Here is a 14,267-nt window from a genome sequence, read left to right on the forward strand (position 1 = left end):
CACGGGAGAGAGCCGAGGGTGAGGGAGACGCTGAGCCCCGGAGCCTAGGTGCACTTGGGTGAGGGAGCAGGACGCCCCCCGCCCCGCTGGAGAGCTTCCCGGTGGAGGTCACACCTGGGACTGCTGCCTGTCTCCCCAGGCGGCCAGAAGATCCAGGTCCAGGGTGGGCAGGACGAAGTGGACGGTAACAGGTGGCCCCTGACCTGGCCTTCCCTGAGGATGAGGCCCTCACGCCTGCCCACTCCCAGCCTGGGCCCACGGTGACGCTCGCTCCTCTCAGGAGTGCTGTTCCAGAAGCTCTCCACTGGTCAGATGCTCACTCCCCACGGCCCTCCGAGGGGCACTGTTATCACTGTCCCTGCTTACAGACCAGGAGAGGAATGCAGAGCCTCCCAGGACAGGCATGCTTACAGACCAGGAGAGGAATGCAGAGCCTCCCAGGACAGGCAGCCACATCCTCGCTGTCCCCTCCTCTGGGACAGGTAGTGGAGCCTCAGACTTAGGAGGATTTGCTGAGAGATGAGTCATTCCTTCTTTTGTCCCTGGACAGAACCCCAGGCCAAGTTTTGGGGAAACGGGGTGAGTGCAGGAAGCCCGGACGCCCCCGGCAGCTCCAGGAGCCCTGTGGTCAGCAGGAAGGGGGATTGGGGGTAGGGAATGCAGGAGGGGACCTCTTTAGGGAAGAGGCATCATTGGGTCAAGATGGGTGGGGCAGCGGGTGGGGGCAGTGTTCCAGGGGGAGGGAACAGCTGGAGCGAAGGCATGTGGGCCGGGAGAGCCAGGCATGAGCCAGGCGTCGGTCCAGGCGCCGGTCGCTGAGCTGCGCCTCTGCCGTCTGAGTGTGACGTGGAGGGCAGACCGTGATCTGCTTCGGGTTTGGGACAGAGCTTGAGTCTGAATCAACGTCCTGGAAGAGCCCTGTGTTGACTGACCGGTGTGCAATGGCCGGACGCTCCACGTGCTGTGGGGAGAAAGCCAGCGGGCCTTGCCCTGCGGCCCCCAAACCGTGACACCATTTGGGGCGATGGCTCCTCTGGCTCCTCCTTCGAGGCCACTAGCAGAGCCACCGTGGCGGGGAGACTTTCCACGGGCCATCACAGGGGCGAGGCGCCGTCTCAGTGGCCTCTGGATGGCGGGCAGGGCAGGAGGACTCAGCTGGAGGGGCGGGTGGGGTCCGGCCCTGGGCCCTGCTCCCCGTCCTCCAGTCGAAGCTCCTGGCAAACACCCTCCCCCATCCCTCCCCCATCCCGAGAGGCATGTGGGGTGGGAGGCTGGTCTGGGCTGTCCTGGGAAAGGAATCTCCCGCGAGGTTTCCCAGACCTGCCACCTTTTCTTACTTCCGGTCTTACTTCCGGTCGCCGTAGCCGCTGGCTCAGCTCGGCCACCTCCTGTCTGTCGGTTGTCCTCCGCCTCTGCTCCCACAGGTGGGGCGTGGTCAGGGCCTGGCAAACTCGCCTTGAGTCCAGCAACCCTGGCTGGACCTGGCTGCCCCTCTCAGCTGGCCCTGCAGCCGGGAAGCCTCGAGCGGGGAGGGGACAGTGTTTACGTGGGAAAGGACATAATTTCTCACGTTTCTCCTGAACGTGGGGACAGGAGACATAATGCGGAGAAGAGATCGGGAGAGAAAGTGCTTGTGGCATTTCTGTTTCCAATCTGGGCGGAGGCAGCAGCCCTGGAGCTGGGGCCTCGGAGGGCTTGACGGGAATTGGGTGCAAACCTGGTCTTTTCCTACCTGCAGTGGGCTCTTACTCACTCAAAGCCTGTGCTGCCCAGGTACGCGTATGATGCTGTCAGTCCAGGGAGAGGGTGGGAGGCACTCGAGACCCGTGCTTGAGCGTGGGAGCAGGCCGGGCTGCGCCTTCGTGCTTTGCGGGCTTATCTTGGCTCAGCCGTGGTCCCTGAGTTAAGTCACTGACAATCTCCTTAAGCACCTGGATCTTCTCTGAACTTTGCAGCCCGCTGTGTACATAGGCTAACGCGGCCCCACCTCAGGGTGCCTGCAGACTGAGGAGGCGAGGAGGCCCTTGATTGGCCATCCCGCAGGGGAGTTGCGTACTCGCCACCTCGGGTTTCTGGGAATCAGGAGCGTTTTGTGCTGCGGAGGTCGGCTGGATGCACGAGTTCTGGGGGAGTTACACAGCTGTGCACACGGCCTGCTTCCGGCCGTGGTGGGTGCCCAGGCCATGGGGCTGTAGGGGGCTCCAGGCTGAGTCAGGAGTGCTGGGCTCCAGCCTCAGCCCTGCCTGGATGACGGGTGGCCCTGAGGACGACCCTCACCATCTTCACTGCCCTCTGTGAGATGGGAGGGCTGCTGAGGTCACATCCAAGACCCACCCAGCCTGGGGCCCCAAATCCCAGCCCCAAGCCTGGGGCTCCTCGTCCAGGTGGCAGAGACCGTCTCACCTGTGCAGAGAAAAGCGCACAGGCTCTCCGGGCAGGAAGGCGGCCGCGGCCTTTCTCCTGGGTCAGTGTTAAGGGACAGAGGCCACACACCGGAGCTTCCTGAAATGAAGCTGAAGGCCTGGGCTTTGGGGAGGGTCTTGCCTGCCGGGCGGGGTATTGTGCCGCTCCGGGGGTGAATCCTGCCTTGGGGCAGCCTGGCACTGAGCCTGACTCTGCTCGGCCGGGTGGGACATGTCAGCCTTCTGATGCCTGCGGGGTGGGCTGCTGCTGTGCCCACTTCCCAGAGGAGAAAACTAAGCCTTGAGGCTGACCCCTCCCAGAAGTGCCAGCCTGGCACTCCCGTCCCCAGGCCCCTCGGGCAGGCTCTTCCAGGAGGGCTGCAGCCCCGGGTCACCTCGCATGGCTCTTCGCTGCTGTCGTGGCCTCCACTGCTCTGTTTGAGGAAGGGGTGGCCTCTCTGGCTCCGGGCACAGGGGCGATGTCTGTGCAGACAAGCGCTGCAGCAGCTGCTTCACGGCATCCCAGAGCCAGGGGGCGAGAGGAGGAAGCGCCGCCGCGGGCCGAGGCCCTCGCATTCCCCGCTGACGCGTGTGTGCTCTCTTCCAGCTTGTGGGAAGCTGACGGGCATAAGTGACCCCGTGACGGTCAAGACCTCCGGCTCGAGGTTCGGGTCCTGGATGACAGACCCTCTGGCCCCAGAAGGTGATAACCGGGTGAGTGTCCCTTGTCTCCTAACAGGGTCGTTTGGGCCGGGTGCTCTGGAGGGCCCGGGGCCCTGGCCTTCTACCCGCCCCCGTTCTCACGCCTACACCAGCTGCGCCCACCTGGCGGGCAGACCCCTCCGGGGCTGTGTCCTGGGCAGAGCTTGTTGGCCCCAGGACGTCTGTTCCTGGGAGGACTTCGCAGAGGGACCCAGGCCCCTTGCTGAGGCCCCTGTGCTAACTCAGAGATGGGAGGATGACAGCGGCGAATGGTGGGGCCTGCGGACCCCTGCAGGACCCCTCCCCCAGCCTGCTCTGCCCTGGTGGGCCGGGCCGGGCCGGGTGGGACCCTGGTCTGCCTCTCTCCTGCCAGACTTTCCCCCATCCCTGCCTCTGCTTTAGGAAGAGAGCCCATTAGGCCTTTCTTGTTTTAATGACATCTCATTTGTATTTCATTTGCCATTCCTTTCATGGCTGATAGAAACTCGTGTTCCTTTTTGATTTAGGAAAGAGGCCATGTTCTTTTTTGTAGGCTTTTCCCCCGTGGGTAAAACCTCAGAAAAGGAGAGAAACAAGCACCACGTTTGCCTTGATCCGGGGCCTGGGTTTCATTATTTGAGCCCCTTTGGGAAATGGGGGGCAGGGGGCTGCCTGAGTGCGTGGTGCCTGGCCCCCTCGGCCTCTGGACCCGAGACCCGCACGCACCGCGCATAGGACAGCGCCGTCTGCGGCTTCCTCCGCGGGGACAGCCTCCAAGGCTGCTGGGGGAGAGACATGCCGTCTGGACTTCACTGTCCTTTGGCGATTTGCGAAAGTGACCACGGCTGCCAGAGTGGGCCGCCCTGTGGTGTGGGGCGTTTCCCACGCAGCCCCTTTCCTCCAGGGCTTTGCAGGACACCTAGAAAGTAAGCACTTAAAAAACCCTCCCCTGGGGCTGATCAAGAAAGGGACCTGGAGATCCGAGACCCTCTAGGCTTTATCCAGGGCATTCGTCACGGAAACAACGGACCCTGCTCTCCCCCCGAGGTTTCTGACCCTTCGGGCTCCCCCTTCCCCACGCCCGGCATTTCCACGTGATCGCTCCTATCAAAGCGCGACGTGGCGCCGTGCTTCCGGCACCCTCCCTCCTTCTGGGAGGATGGGCGGGGGGTCAAGGACTGGGGGCTTTCAGAGCCTGTTGCACTTGCCTGGGTCCACTGACCTCCGTGGAAGCTCCCAGCTCCCACCCACCTGTGGGCCAGCAGCGCCCAGACCCTCTCCCCGGCCGGAGGGGCTGGCTGGACCGCAGGCCACTGGGGCGGGTATCTGCTGGGCAGAAGGTTGTTTCTGTCCTGTTTTCTGAATCGAGTCAGCTAATGCTGGGAAGTTTTCTCACAATTTAATTGGCTGTTACCCTGTCATTCTTTTATTCCACATGCCACTTGGAAAAGCCCACCTCTGTTTGGAGTTTGGTTAGGAACTTGCTCTTGCCGCAGATGTTGGTGATGATTAGAGTAATCACAGCACAGAAACGAAAACACGGTAGGGATGGCCTTCACGCAGAGAGCAGGTCCTGCGTGCCAGGCACTGTCCCGCGCATTTCATTGTGTATGTTAACTCCATTCCCCTCAGAAAACGGCGGGGCCACCACGCAGCCACACTGCGTGCCCTTCCTGGTTTGGTCCTTCTAGGGATCCTCTGGCATCGAGATCATTGTCATCACCGCTGTGTTGATGTGTGATGAGGGGACAGTGTTCTCACCCCGGGTGCACAGGGCCGTGCGCCGTGCACAGGTCTATGCAAGAGGGGCTGGGCCGTGGCTGCGGTGGGCGCTGACACTCCAAGCTGAGTCTCCAGTTACCACCCTCCCTGCCCCCCGAAATCTTGCCCACCCCACTGCACAGGGCAGGAAGACCACCCCACAAACCCACGCAGACTGAGTCGAGATCTGTGGGCAGGAACCAAGTGCCTCTCTGCCGTAGAAGACAGCATTCTGTCCATAGCCAATGCTGCGGCTCTGCCTCTTGGCCCCTTTGATATCAGGTTCCTGTTGCATAGGGAGCGCTCGTCAGATTGTCTTTTCCCCAGATACCAAGAATCCAGGCCTCCTGGAAGCCCCGGCTGTTTGCTTTGCACAGCGCGGCAAGGGTGTGGGCTCTCAAAGCTGTCGGGCCGCTGATGGATGCCTTCGATAATTAGACAGCTATTTTCCGCTTGATGACTAGATCGCCCTCTAGGAAAGGAGGCGCTGGTGGCGGGCGGAGCGTGCCGAGGGTGGGGGAGGCAGGCCTTTGTGGGGAGCTAGCGGCTGGGGAAGGGAGCAGAGGGGGCCCAGGGCACCTGCTCTGAGCAGGTGGGCTGCAGCCATTCCGACTGCCGGCGTGCTAAACACACGTCCCGGGTCCTGCCACTGATCCGCACAGCAATGGATTGTTTTGTTTTGATCTTTTGCAATCTCCCATTCGATTTTGATCACACACGTGCAGGAGACCAATAACTCGCTCCAAAAAACAAAGTCGACGTCAGCTTCAGTGCAGGCTGCCTTGGAGGGCGTTGCGCAGTGGGTGTGGGGCGGCGGAGGGGAGAGTTGCGGTGGGACCTCGAGTGCAGAGCCTGTCTCGGCACCTGCAGGTTCCCTGCGCTCTTGCGACCCTGGGGGGCACAGTCCTAGCCAGCGTTCAGGCTCTTGCTTTCATTGCGCCGAGCTGTTAGAACTAGGTTAGCTGGGGATGCCCTTGTGTCAGTCCTTCCTCAGGTCACTTATTAAACACCAACTGTGTGCCCAGCAGTGTGCTGAGCACTGGGGCCCCCACCGTGCCTCTCAGCGGGAAGCTGCCCAGTGCTGTCCCTGGCCCCGGGCCCCACAGCCCCTCCCTCCTTTCTTTCCCGCAGTTTCCAGGCCTGGCCTGGCCCATTCCATCAGTGTTGGAGGACGAAGGGCTTTGTGGGGGCTGGGCAAGCTCTAGACCGGACGCAATGTCCCCCGCCAGGCTGTGTCCCCACCCCCCAGGACCGTGTGAGCTCCGGGACCCTGTTCCCCAACTCGGAGGCTCACAGCCCCCTCTGACTGTGGACCACCCTTCTGCAGCCCAACACCTGCTCCCCTTCTTACCGGGCTGCCTTCCGCCGTGACGGCTCAGGCCAGCTCACATCAGACACCAGAAGGGACCAGCGTTCCCCTCTTGCCAACCCCAGGAAGTTCGTGTTCAGAGGGTGGTGTAGTTACTAAAACACAGTCGTTTTACAAACAGCAGCGAGCTCGTCTTAGTGTTTAACAGTCCTTTCCTATCATCTAAACCATATGAAGCCATCCAGACATTCCATAAGGGTCCTCCAGGATTCCTTGTCCTGCAGGTGAGATTATCCAAAATGCCCTAGACCGAGTGGATGCCGCTGAGGGTCGGCCCAGCTCAGTAAACACAGACACCCCTTCTAGTCTTTTCTCTGCAGCGTGGGCTGTTCTCGGGGCCGCTGCTCTCTCTGCTCCCCCTTGACCTTCGCCCCCCAGTGGCGCCTCCCACCTCCCTCTCTCCACCCGTTCATCCAACGCCTCCTTTTAGAGCATCTCTGCCAGCAGCCCGGCTCCTTGTGTTAGCAATTCTACCAGGAGGACACGCGACAGATGCTCGGCCCGGCACGGGAGGAGCAGACTCAGGCCCGAGTTACTAAGCGCAGGCCCTTTAAATAGCAGCCACTTCGCACCTCCCGTGGCTGCGTCACACGCGTTCCGTGAGGTGGTGCCAGATTCAAGGCCAAGACGATGCCCGTCACCCGGTTCTGCCTGAACTGAGACGGCCCCCTTCACGGAGGATGAAAATATTCGGGACAACCCGGAAAATCCCAGTTCTCAGTAAACTGGGCCATATGCCACTGAGACGCAGGCGAGCTGAGGGCAGACCAGTGCTTCCTGCGTGGGAAGCGGTGCTCAGCGCTGCGTTTGGGAGCAGCCTCATCCCCTGAAAGCGGGCTGTGGCGGGGCCCTTGGCCACGGGGGAGCCCCTCCGTCCAGGGAATCCACAGAGCAGGGCCTCTGAGGCCGGAAAGCCCCGGGATCCTCCGTCCACCAGATCTCGGGGTATACGCTGGGCCGTGTGGGCCGGCGCTGGGTCACAGTGATGGTGAGGAGGCCGTCCCCTCTGGGCTCAGGGTCCAGTGGGGGGCACAGACCAACGACAGTGAGGGGGACGTGTGGGTGTGGAAGTCTAAGGGCTGTATCCGTGTCCTATGGCTGCAGAAACAGATCCCTACAGACCAGGGCACTTAAAACAGGAGGAATTTAGTCTCCCTAGTCCTGGAGACCAGAAGCCTGGCGCCCAGGCCTGTGCAGGCTGCATGCTCTCTGGAGGCTCTGGGTACACCTTGGCTTGTGGCCACATCACTCCAGTCTCTGCCTCCATCTCCATGTGGCCTTCTCCCTGCACCTGTCTCCTCTGCCGTCTCTCTTAAGGACACTTGTCACTGGATTTAGGGCCCACCCTCACCCAGGATGATCTTAATTACATCTGCAAAGACCTTTTCTCCAGACAAGGTCCCATTTGCAGGATGTGGACCTCTCTTTTGGGAGCCACGCTTCAGTCCATTACAGGGGTTGACACCTACCTGCCCTGAGGGGACAGGGGCTTAGGAAGTGCCTCCCAAGGGGGAGTGAGAGCTGGGGGCAGGGAGGCCGGCTGGGGACAGGGCACAGAGGTGTGATCCGGGAGCGTCAGGGGCGAAAGGCTTGGCCGGGTAGGGTGGGGAGCGGGGGCTACGCTGGTGGCAGAGTGTGGACTGTGGAATCAGGAAGGGTCTGTGTAAGGGAGTGACAGGGTGGACTGGGGGGTCCAAAAGGTTCACACGGGCTGCAGCAGAGCCACGGGGGCAGGTTAGGAAGCTGATAGCGTAACCGAGGAGTGGGCAGCCTGAACCGGGACCTGGACGTGGGTCAGTCACGTCTGTGTGGCGAGCAGCCTGCTTTGAAAGCAGCAGGTGTGGCCGCTGCACCTCCTGCATAGGAGGCAGGTGAAACGCCCCCGGGGTGTGTCTGTCCAAGCCCCCCAGCCCCACGCCCATTTTGTGGAGGGAAGTTGAGGCCAAGCGGGAACGGTGGACATTATCCTGCACATGAGTCTGCTTCTGCTTAGGACAGTCCCTGCCCTGGGCTGGAACATACACGTGTTCTTCCCTCAAGGCTGCTAGGACCAAAAGAGGAACGGGTGTGCTTCCTTCCGAGTGCAGCCCAGGCCTGGGAAAGAAGCGTCCTCTTGTGCGGGAGCCACCAAAACCTTCAGGCAGGTGCTCCGTCGTCCCCGCCTACCGAGACACCACTCCGGTCCGTGGCCTCCAGGCTGAGCCTTCAAACCCCACATCCACAGCCCAGTTGCACCCAAGGGACTCGAGGCAGGAAAAGGAGGAAACTGGACAGAGCCTCCCTTGACCAGGCCTAGCCCGCATCCAGGATGGGCTGCTGGCCCGCTGCGGACTGAGGGCCAGGTGTGGTGCAGAGGCGTTGCCCTCCAGGGCAGCAGGGAGCAGAAAGGACATGGGCTGAGGGAAACAGGCCATGTACCCAGCGAGTCCACAGAGCGGACGGCAGAGCATCTAGGCCAGGGCTTTCCAGCATCACCCCACTGACGCTTGGGACTGGAGCGTCCCTGTTGCGAGGGCTGTCCTGTAGGGCTGTCCCGTGCATTGTAGGGCGTGTGGCAGCATCCCTGGCCTCTGCTCACCAGATGCCAGCAGCACACTCCTCCCCCCCAGGTCATGACAGCCCCAACTGTCCCCAGACACGACCAACGTTACCTGGGGCAGGTCACCCCTGCCCAGAGCAATGCTTTCAAGCATACGGTTTGGAGTCACCTCCTGACTCTGTCAACTGCAGTCACCAAACCTCCCTGGCCTGAGTTTTCTACCCTGAGAACGGGGCAACACCAGCTCCCCTGGTGCATGGGCTCATATGACAATTGAAGGTAAGAGGTGCTACCAGCGTCTGGCACGGCCAATGCCCTGGGCAAAGGCATGCAAGCCCCCAGGCATCCGGGCACCCAGCTCTGCTCTTGGCCTTCTGCTGGGTGCCCTTGGGTCTCGTTGGAAAGAATAGTCTGTCCTTCCAGGAAGAAGGAGGGCCAGATCTCCCCGAAAGTCGCACTGTGTTTGGGGCCGCCTCACCAGAGACAAAACCCGCAGGCATTGACGGTATTTGATCTGAGCCTTGGGGCTTGGACACAGGGGAAGAAAAGTCATTTCAGGCGAATAGGTCAGAGGGCGTGAACGCAGAGGCAGGGCTGCCCTCAGAAAAACACAGGGCTCGTTATTCGAGGCCCGTTGGATCACGTACCTGTCTTTGCATAGAGCAGCTTCTTGCTGGTAACTAGCTCAGCCGTGGCAGGAGCATTGACACCAGGGAAATCGGCGAACCACCAAGGCAGCCTTCCCAGGCCCCACCGCCAGGCCCAGAGCTGGCTGTTACACGCCGAGCACCTCGTGTCAATTTTCCCTCCCATCCCCGATGACAGTTTAGAAAGTGTTGTGTCCTGTGTCCAGTTTGCCAGTGTACCAGAAGGAAAGGCCATTTAAAAATCTTCAGTCCCTGATGCCATTGCCACCAGTCCTGCCCCCAGGAAGGAGGCGCTGGACCCTGGCGGTACAGGGACAGATCACGCTGGGTCCCCGCTGTCAAGGGCTCACTCACTCCTGGGGAGGCTGATGTGTGACCACACTCAAAAGTGGTAGGAGGGGCAGTTCCTTGAGAGGTGGGGCAGGAGAGGGTTCCCGGAGGAACGTCATTTGAGCCGGGTCTCGAAAGAACCCAAGAGCTCCGTCTGAGCAGACAGCCAAGAGGCGGCGGCGGGAGCGGCTTTCCGGCAGTGTGATCACAGAGGTTTCGGCGCATGGCCTTGGTTCCCCAATACTGTTCCCGGTCCTAATCCATGACCCACGTCATTAAGGGCTAGACCGTGGGAGGCTAAGGATAATAACAGCCTCAAAGGAGACCCAGTTAAAAAATAAATCTCATTAAAAACAAAAAGCACATCTGCCTCTAAGTACCTAAATGGATATCTCAGGAACAAGGGCATGATGTTTTTTAAATTTTTTAACGCATGTGTAATGCCAAGTCCGAAAGCTCCTGCACCCTTAATCTCTCCCGCGGCTACCGAGCCCTGGCTGTATTAAGCGGCTGTCTCACCATCAGACAGATGCGCGGCGCGCGTTAGCCTGCCAGATTGCCTCTGCCTAGCTGCAGTGCTTTCTAATTCGCTCCTGTATTGGTTGAAAATGCCTAGAGCATTTGGTGCAAAGTCTAGCCGGTTCCCAAGTCGACAGGCATTTAGGCGGTCATCAGAAATCTCTTCCTCTGTAACCCCAAACTTGGGCCACTTGGGCCTGTTATCTGGGTTGACTGAGACAGCCAGAGCCTTCTTCGAGGCCCACGTTTTCAGAGCAGCACTTCCCCCAGATCAGGTGTGACAGTGACTGATGACACATACAGCATCCCAAATGCCAAACTAATGACGTTCCGCCCGGCGGTTGGGATGACTCCATCCTGCCGCAGCAATGGCCTGGCAGGACACGGGCCTCACGCAGTGTCCCGTTGGCATACGGAAGATGGCCCTTCCCTGCGTCCTTGAGAGGCAGTCGTCACTACAGACTGCCCTGGTCCAGCGCCCAGACGGCCATGCCTTTTCCAATGCCGTCCTGCGGGTGTCGGGGTCCACGCACCGACAGAGTTCCTCCCCTCCACGTGTGTGAGCTCCTGCATCACAGCCTGGTGGCACCCCAAGCAGAAGGTTCGATGTGGGGGGCTGGAGTGGCTTTCCGGGCCACCCACTTACATGGCTCGCGCCGGGCGGCTGCAGCCCATACACGTAGTGAGGCTGCGGTGGCCCGTGTGGTCCGTTCCTACATCCGCCTTCCCACCGCATCCTTTCTTTAAACTGAATGACTCTTTCTCAGGTAGCAAAATAGCCCCGTCTCCTTTGAAAAGTGCACTGTGGGTTTAGAGGGAGGACCTGGTGTCCTTTAGTCTTAATTATTCTTTCCTGGTTCTGTCAACTCCTTTCTTGGTGACAGTACATTTCAAGTCAGAGACCAGATTCTCTCCTGGGAGGAGCCCACCCCGTCCTCCTCTGGAGACGCTGACCACGTCTGCTCTCTCCGCAGGTGTGGTACATGGACGGCTACCACAACAACCGCTTCGTGCGCGAGTACAAGTCCATGGTTGACTTTATGAACACAGACAATTTCACCTCCCACCGCCTCCCTCACCCGTGGTCGGGCACGGGGCAGGTGGTCTACAACGGGTCCATCTACTTCAACAAGTTCCAGAGCCACATCATCATCAGGTTCGACTTGAAGACGGAGACCATCCTGAAGACGCGCAGCCTGGACTACGCCGGCTACAACAACATGTACCACTACGCCTGGGGCGGCCACTCGGACATCGACCTCATGGTGGACGAGAACGGGCTGTGGGCCGTCTACGCCACCAACCAGAACGCCGGCAACATCGTGATCAGCAAGCTGGACCCCGTCTCCCTGCAGATCCTGCAGACCTGGAACACGAGCTACCCCAAGCGCAGCGCCGGAGAGGCCTTCATCATCTGCGGGACGCTCTACGTCACCAACGGCTACTCGGGGGGCACCAAGGTGCACTACGCCTACCAGACCAACGCCTCCACCTACGAGTACATTGACATTCCCTTCCAGAACAAGTACTCGCACATCTCCATGTTGGACTACAACCCCAAGGACCGCGCCCTGTATGCCTGGAACAACGGCCATCAGATCCTCTACAACGTGACCCTCTTCCACGTCATCCGCTCTGACGAGTTGTAGCTGCCTCTGCCCGGAGGCCTAGAGTCCCGGTCCTCACCTAAAGGGAACCCCTGTGAAACAGCTGCCAAAAAGATACTACCACTAATAACACTAATTCTGGAAAATCATCAGCAGTGCGGATTCTGACACCGAGGAACGGCATTACCTCCGCGTTTCTCCCATGCCAGCTGGCGGGCGACAGACTTCGCAAGAAACCCCTGTATTTGCAGCTGGAACTGCAGCCCAAGGCGCCTGGCTCCCCTCCCCGTCCCTCTCTGGTCAAACAACATACTAAAGAAGCAAGGCGATGACTGTTGGCCCACTCTCGCCCGAGAACACCCCCCGTTAGGGTCGCATGGACATCCCCTGAAGTTGAGTCGGCTCCGAGGGACGTGAGTGTCCTGTGTCCTTGAGAGCCCCGGGGCCGTGCTTGGTGGCGGCTAGTGTAACGCGCATCCCATTGCAGTGCTGTTTCTCGACTGTGTTGTCGTCTCTTAGAGTAACCGTGCCGCGACTCCCAGTAGTTCCAGGACCCGTGTCCAGCACCTGCTGGCGCGAAGGTCGCAGCGTGTAGAATGAAGTTGCTGTACCCACGTCGTCTGAACTCGCGTACCCCGTAGATCATTGTGCAGTGTCTGTCCGTTAGCTCCCGAGGTGGTCGCTGTGTGTGTTCGGTTTATGCAGTGAACGTTGTAGATGCAATGCCGTAGTTTGGATTAATAAGTGGATGGTTTTTGTTCCTAAAAAGAAAAAAAAAAATCAGTGTTCACCCTTATAGAGACATAGTCAAGTTCATGTTGATAATAATCAAAGGAATTACTCTCTTCTTGTTAAATTACCTAAATCATGTAACCGCAGATAAGAAGGGCTTGTCTAGGGAAACCTCGGTTTCCAAGGGGAAAGGAATGTCAGGAGGGTAATAGTGTGAGGAAAGTACATTTTTTAAGTTAAAAAAAAAAAAAAAGAGGAAAACTTTGTACTATCCAGTTATCTAAGGAACAATAAAAACATTAGGCGATGTTTTTGCCTCACTTGTCGTTTCTGAGGGCTTAAACACGATGGAGGACGACAGGTCCTTGCGGACGTATTCCGGGGTTGGAGGGTCCTTTCAGAAAAGGAAGAAAGGTCCTTCCTTTCGGAACACGACAGAGGACGCATTCGCCGTGGGATCTCAGACGCCCGTCCCCCTAAAAGTCAGAACCTGGAGAATCAGCCTGGGTCCCCTCCCCCAGGTGACTCTCAGGTGCTGCTCCCACTTGAGGGTGCACGGGGATCCCACCCACACCCCGGCCCCACGACACAGCGGGAAGGGCCCTGACGCGGTGAGGCTGCCAGCAGGGACCTTGCTGAAGAGTTGGTGAGGGGAACCCCCACAGTTCACTCACCGGGGGCTGCGGCCAGCCTTCTGAGGAACCCAGGTCCCGAGGCCTCGGAGACGGTGGGCCACGTGCAGGCCTTGGCAACGCCAGGAGCCCGGGCTGCACCGGCAAGGTCCTCGGAAGCCCCAGGGGCCCCCACCCCTAAGCAGGCCCTGAGGTCTCAGCAGGACCAGCCCCGTCTCAACGTCCGGAGCCTTTCTGGGTGCCCCGGGGTTCCTACCGACCAGAGAAGGAGCAATGTCAGAGTAAGTCCCTGCCCGGGACAACATTCCTGGCCCCGGCTTGGCAGAAAAGGGCTGCTCGTCTGGGTTCCAGGGGGAACGGGGTATGGGAGTCCCCACACTCTCATCCCCCACCCCCCTGCTGGGGCAGCTGTCACCCTACAGCAGGAGGATGGCAGGGTGGTGACGTGGGGCACTGGGAAAGCCAGGTGGCCTGGAGAGCCTGGCCCCACTGGCACCTGCTCAACCCAGAGCTGACCAGCCTCCGAGCTTCCGTCGTCATTCCTGGAAGGACGGGGGCTGGTACCCAGGCAGGGCTGTTGATGGCACTCGGATGTCTGTGATGTTTGGTACGTTGAGGAGCCCAGAGTCTGAGGATGTCTGAGAATGCACAACTCTGGCTGCTGTACCCACACGGAAGCTGGGGCCATGGCACAGGGAGCCCAGGGAGGGAGGCAGATGGGGGCCCATCTCCGGCTTGGTCACAGTAGCCACCTGGCCCTGCACAGCAGTTGGGAATAGTTGGGATGATAAATAGGGCAAAAGTGAGCCCTAAACTACTGGGTGGGAGGGAGGGGTCACAGGCATCTCTCCAGATGTGCTGGGCAATTGTTGAGCGATGGGGCCTGACTCCCAGTCTGCATGGCCATCAACCGCTCATGGGATGGATGTCTGACCCCAGGTCCCCTCCTCACCCAGCCGCTGGGGCCACATCTCTGCAGTGGGCTGGGTGGGCCAGTCCTCACCCGATCCAGACGCCCAGCTCCAGGGCCAGCATGTGTTGGGAGCGA

At 59.9% G+C, this 14,267-nt stretch overlaps 1 protein-coding gene across 2 annotated transcripts in view; it reads left to right on the forward strand.

Annotated features, from left to right (window-relative positions):
- Positions 1–12,895, forward strand: part of OLFM1 (olfactomedin 1) — a 39,716-nt gene extending 26,821 nt beyond the window's left edge. For both annotated transcript variants that reach the window (XM_012639834.1, XM_012639833.1), the window contains exons 5-6: positions 3,010–3,116; positions 11,223–12,895. In XM_012639834.1, the coding sequence (XP_012495288.1) occupies positions 3,010–3,116; positions 11,223–11,897 (782 nt within the window). In that variant the 3' untranslated portion in view covers positions 11,898–12,895. The remainder of the gene's footprint in view (positions 1–3,009; positions 3,117–11,222) is intronic.
- Positions 12,896–14,267: the final 1,372 nt, after the last annotated feature.

This window comes from Propithecus coquereli, unplaced genomic scaffold, assembly GCF_000956105.1.
Source record: "Propithecus coquereli isolate 6110/MARCELLA unplaced genomic scaffold, Pcoq_1.0 Scaffold142, whole genome shotgun sequence".
Taxonomy (NCBI): Eukaryota; Metazoa; Chordata; class Mammalia; order Primates; family Indriidae; genus Propithecus; species Propithecus coquereli.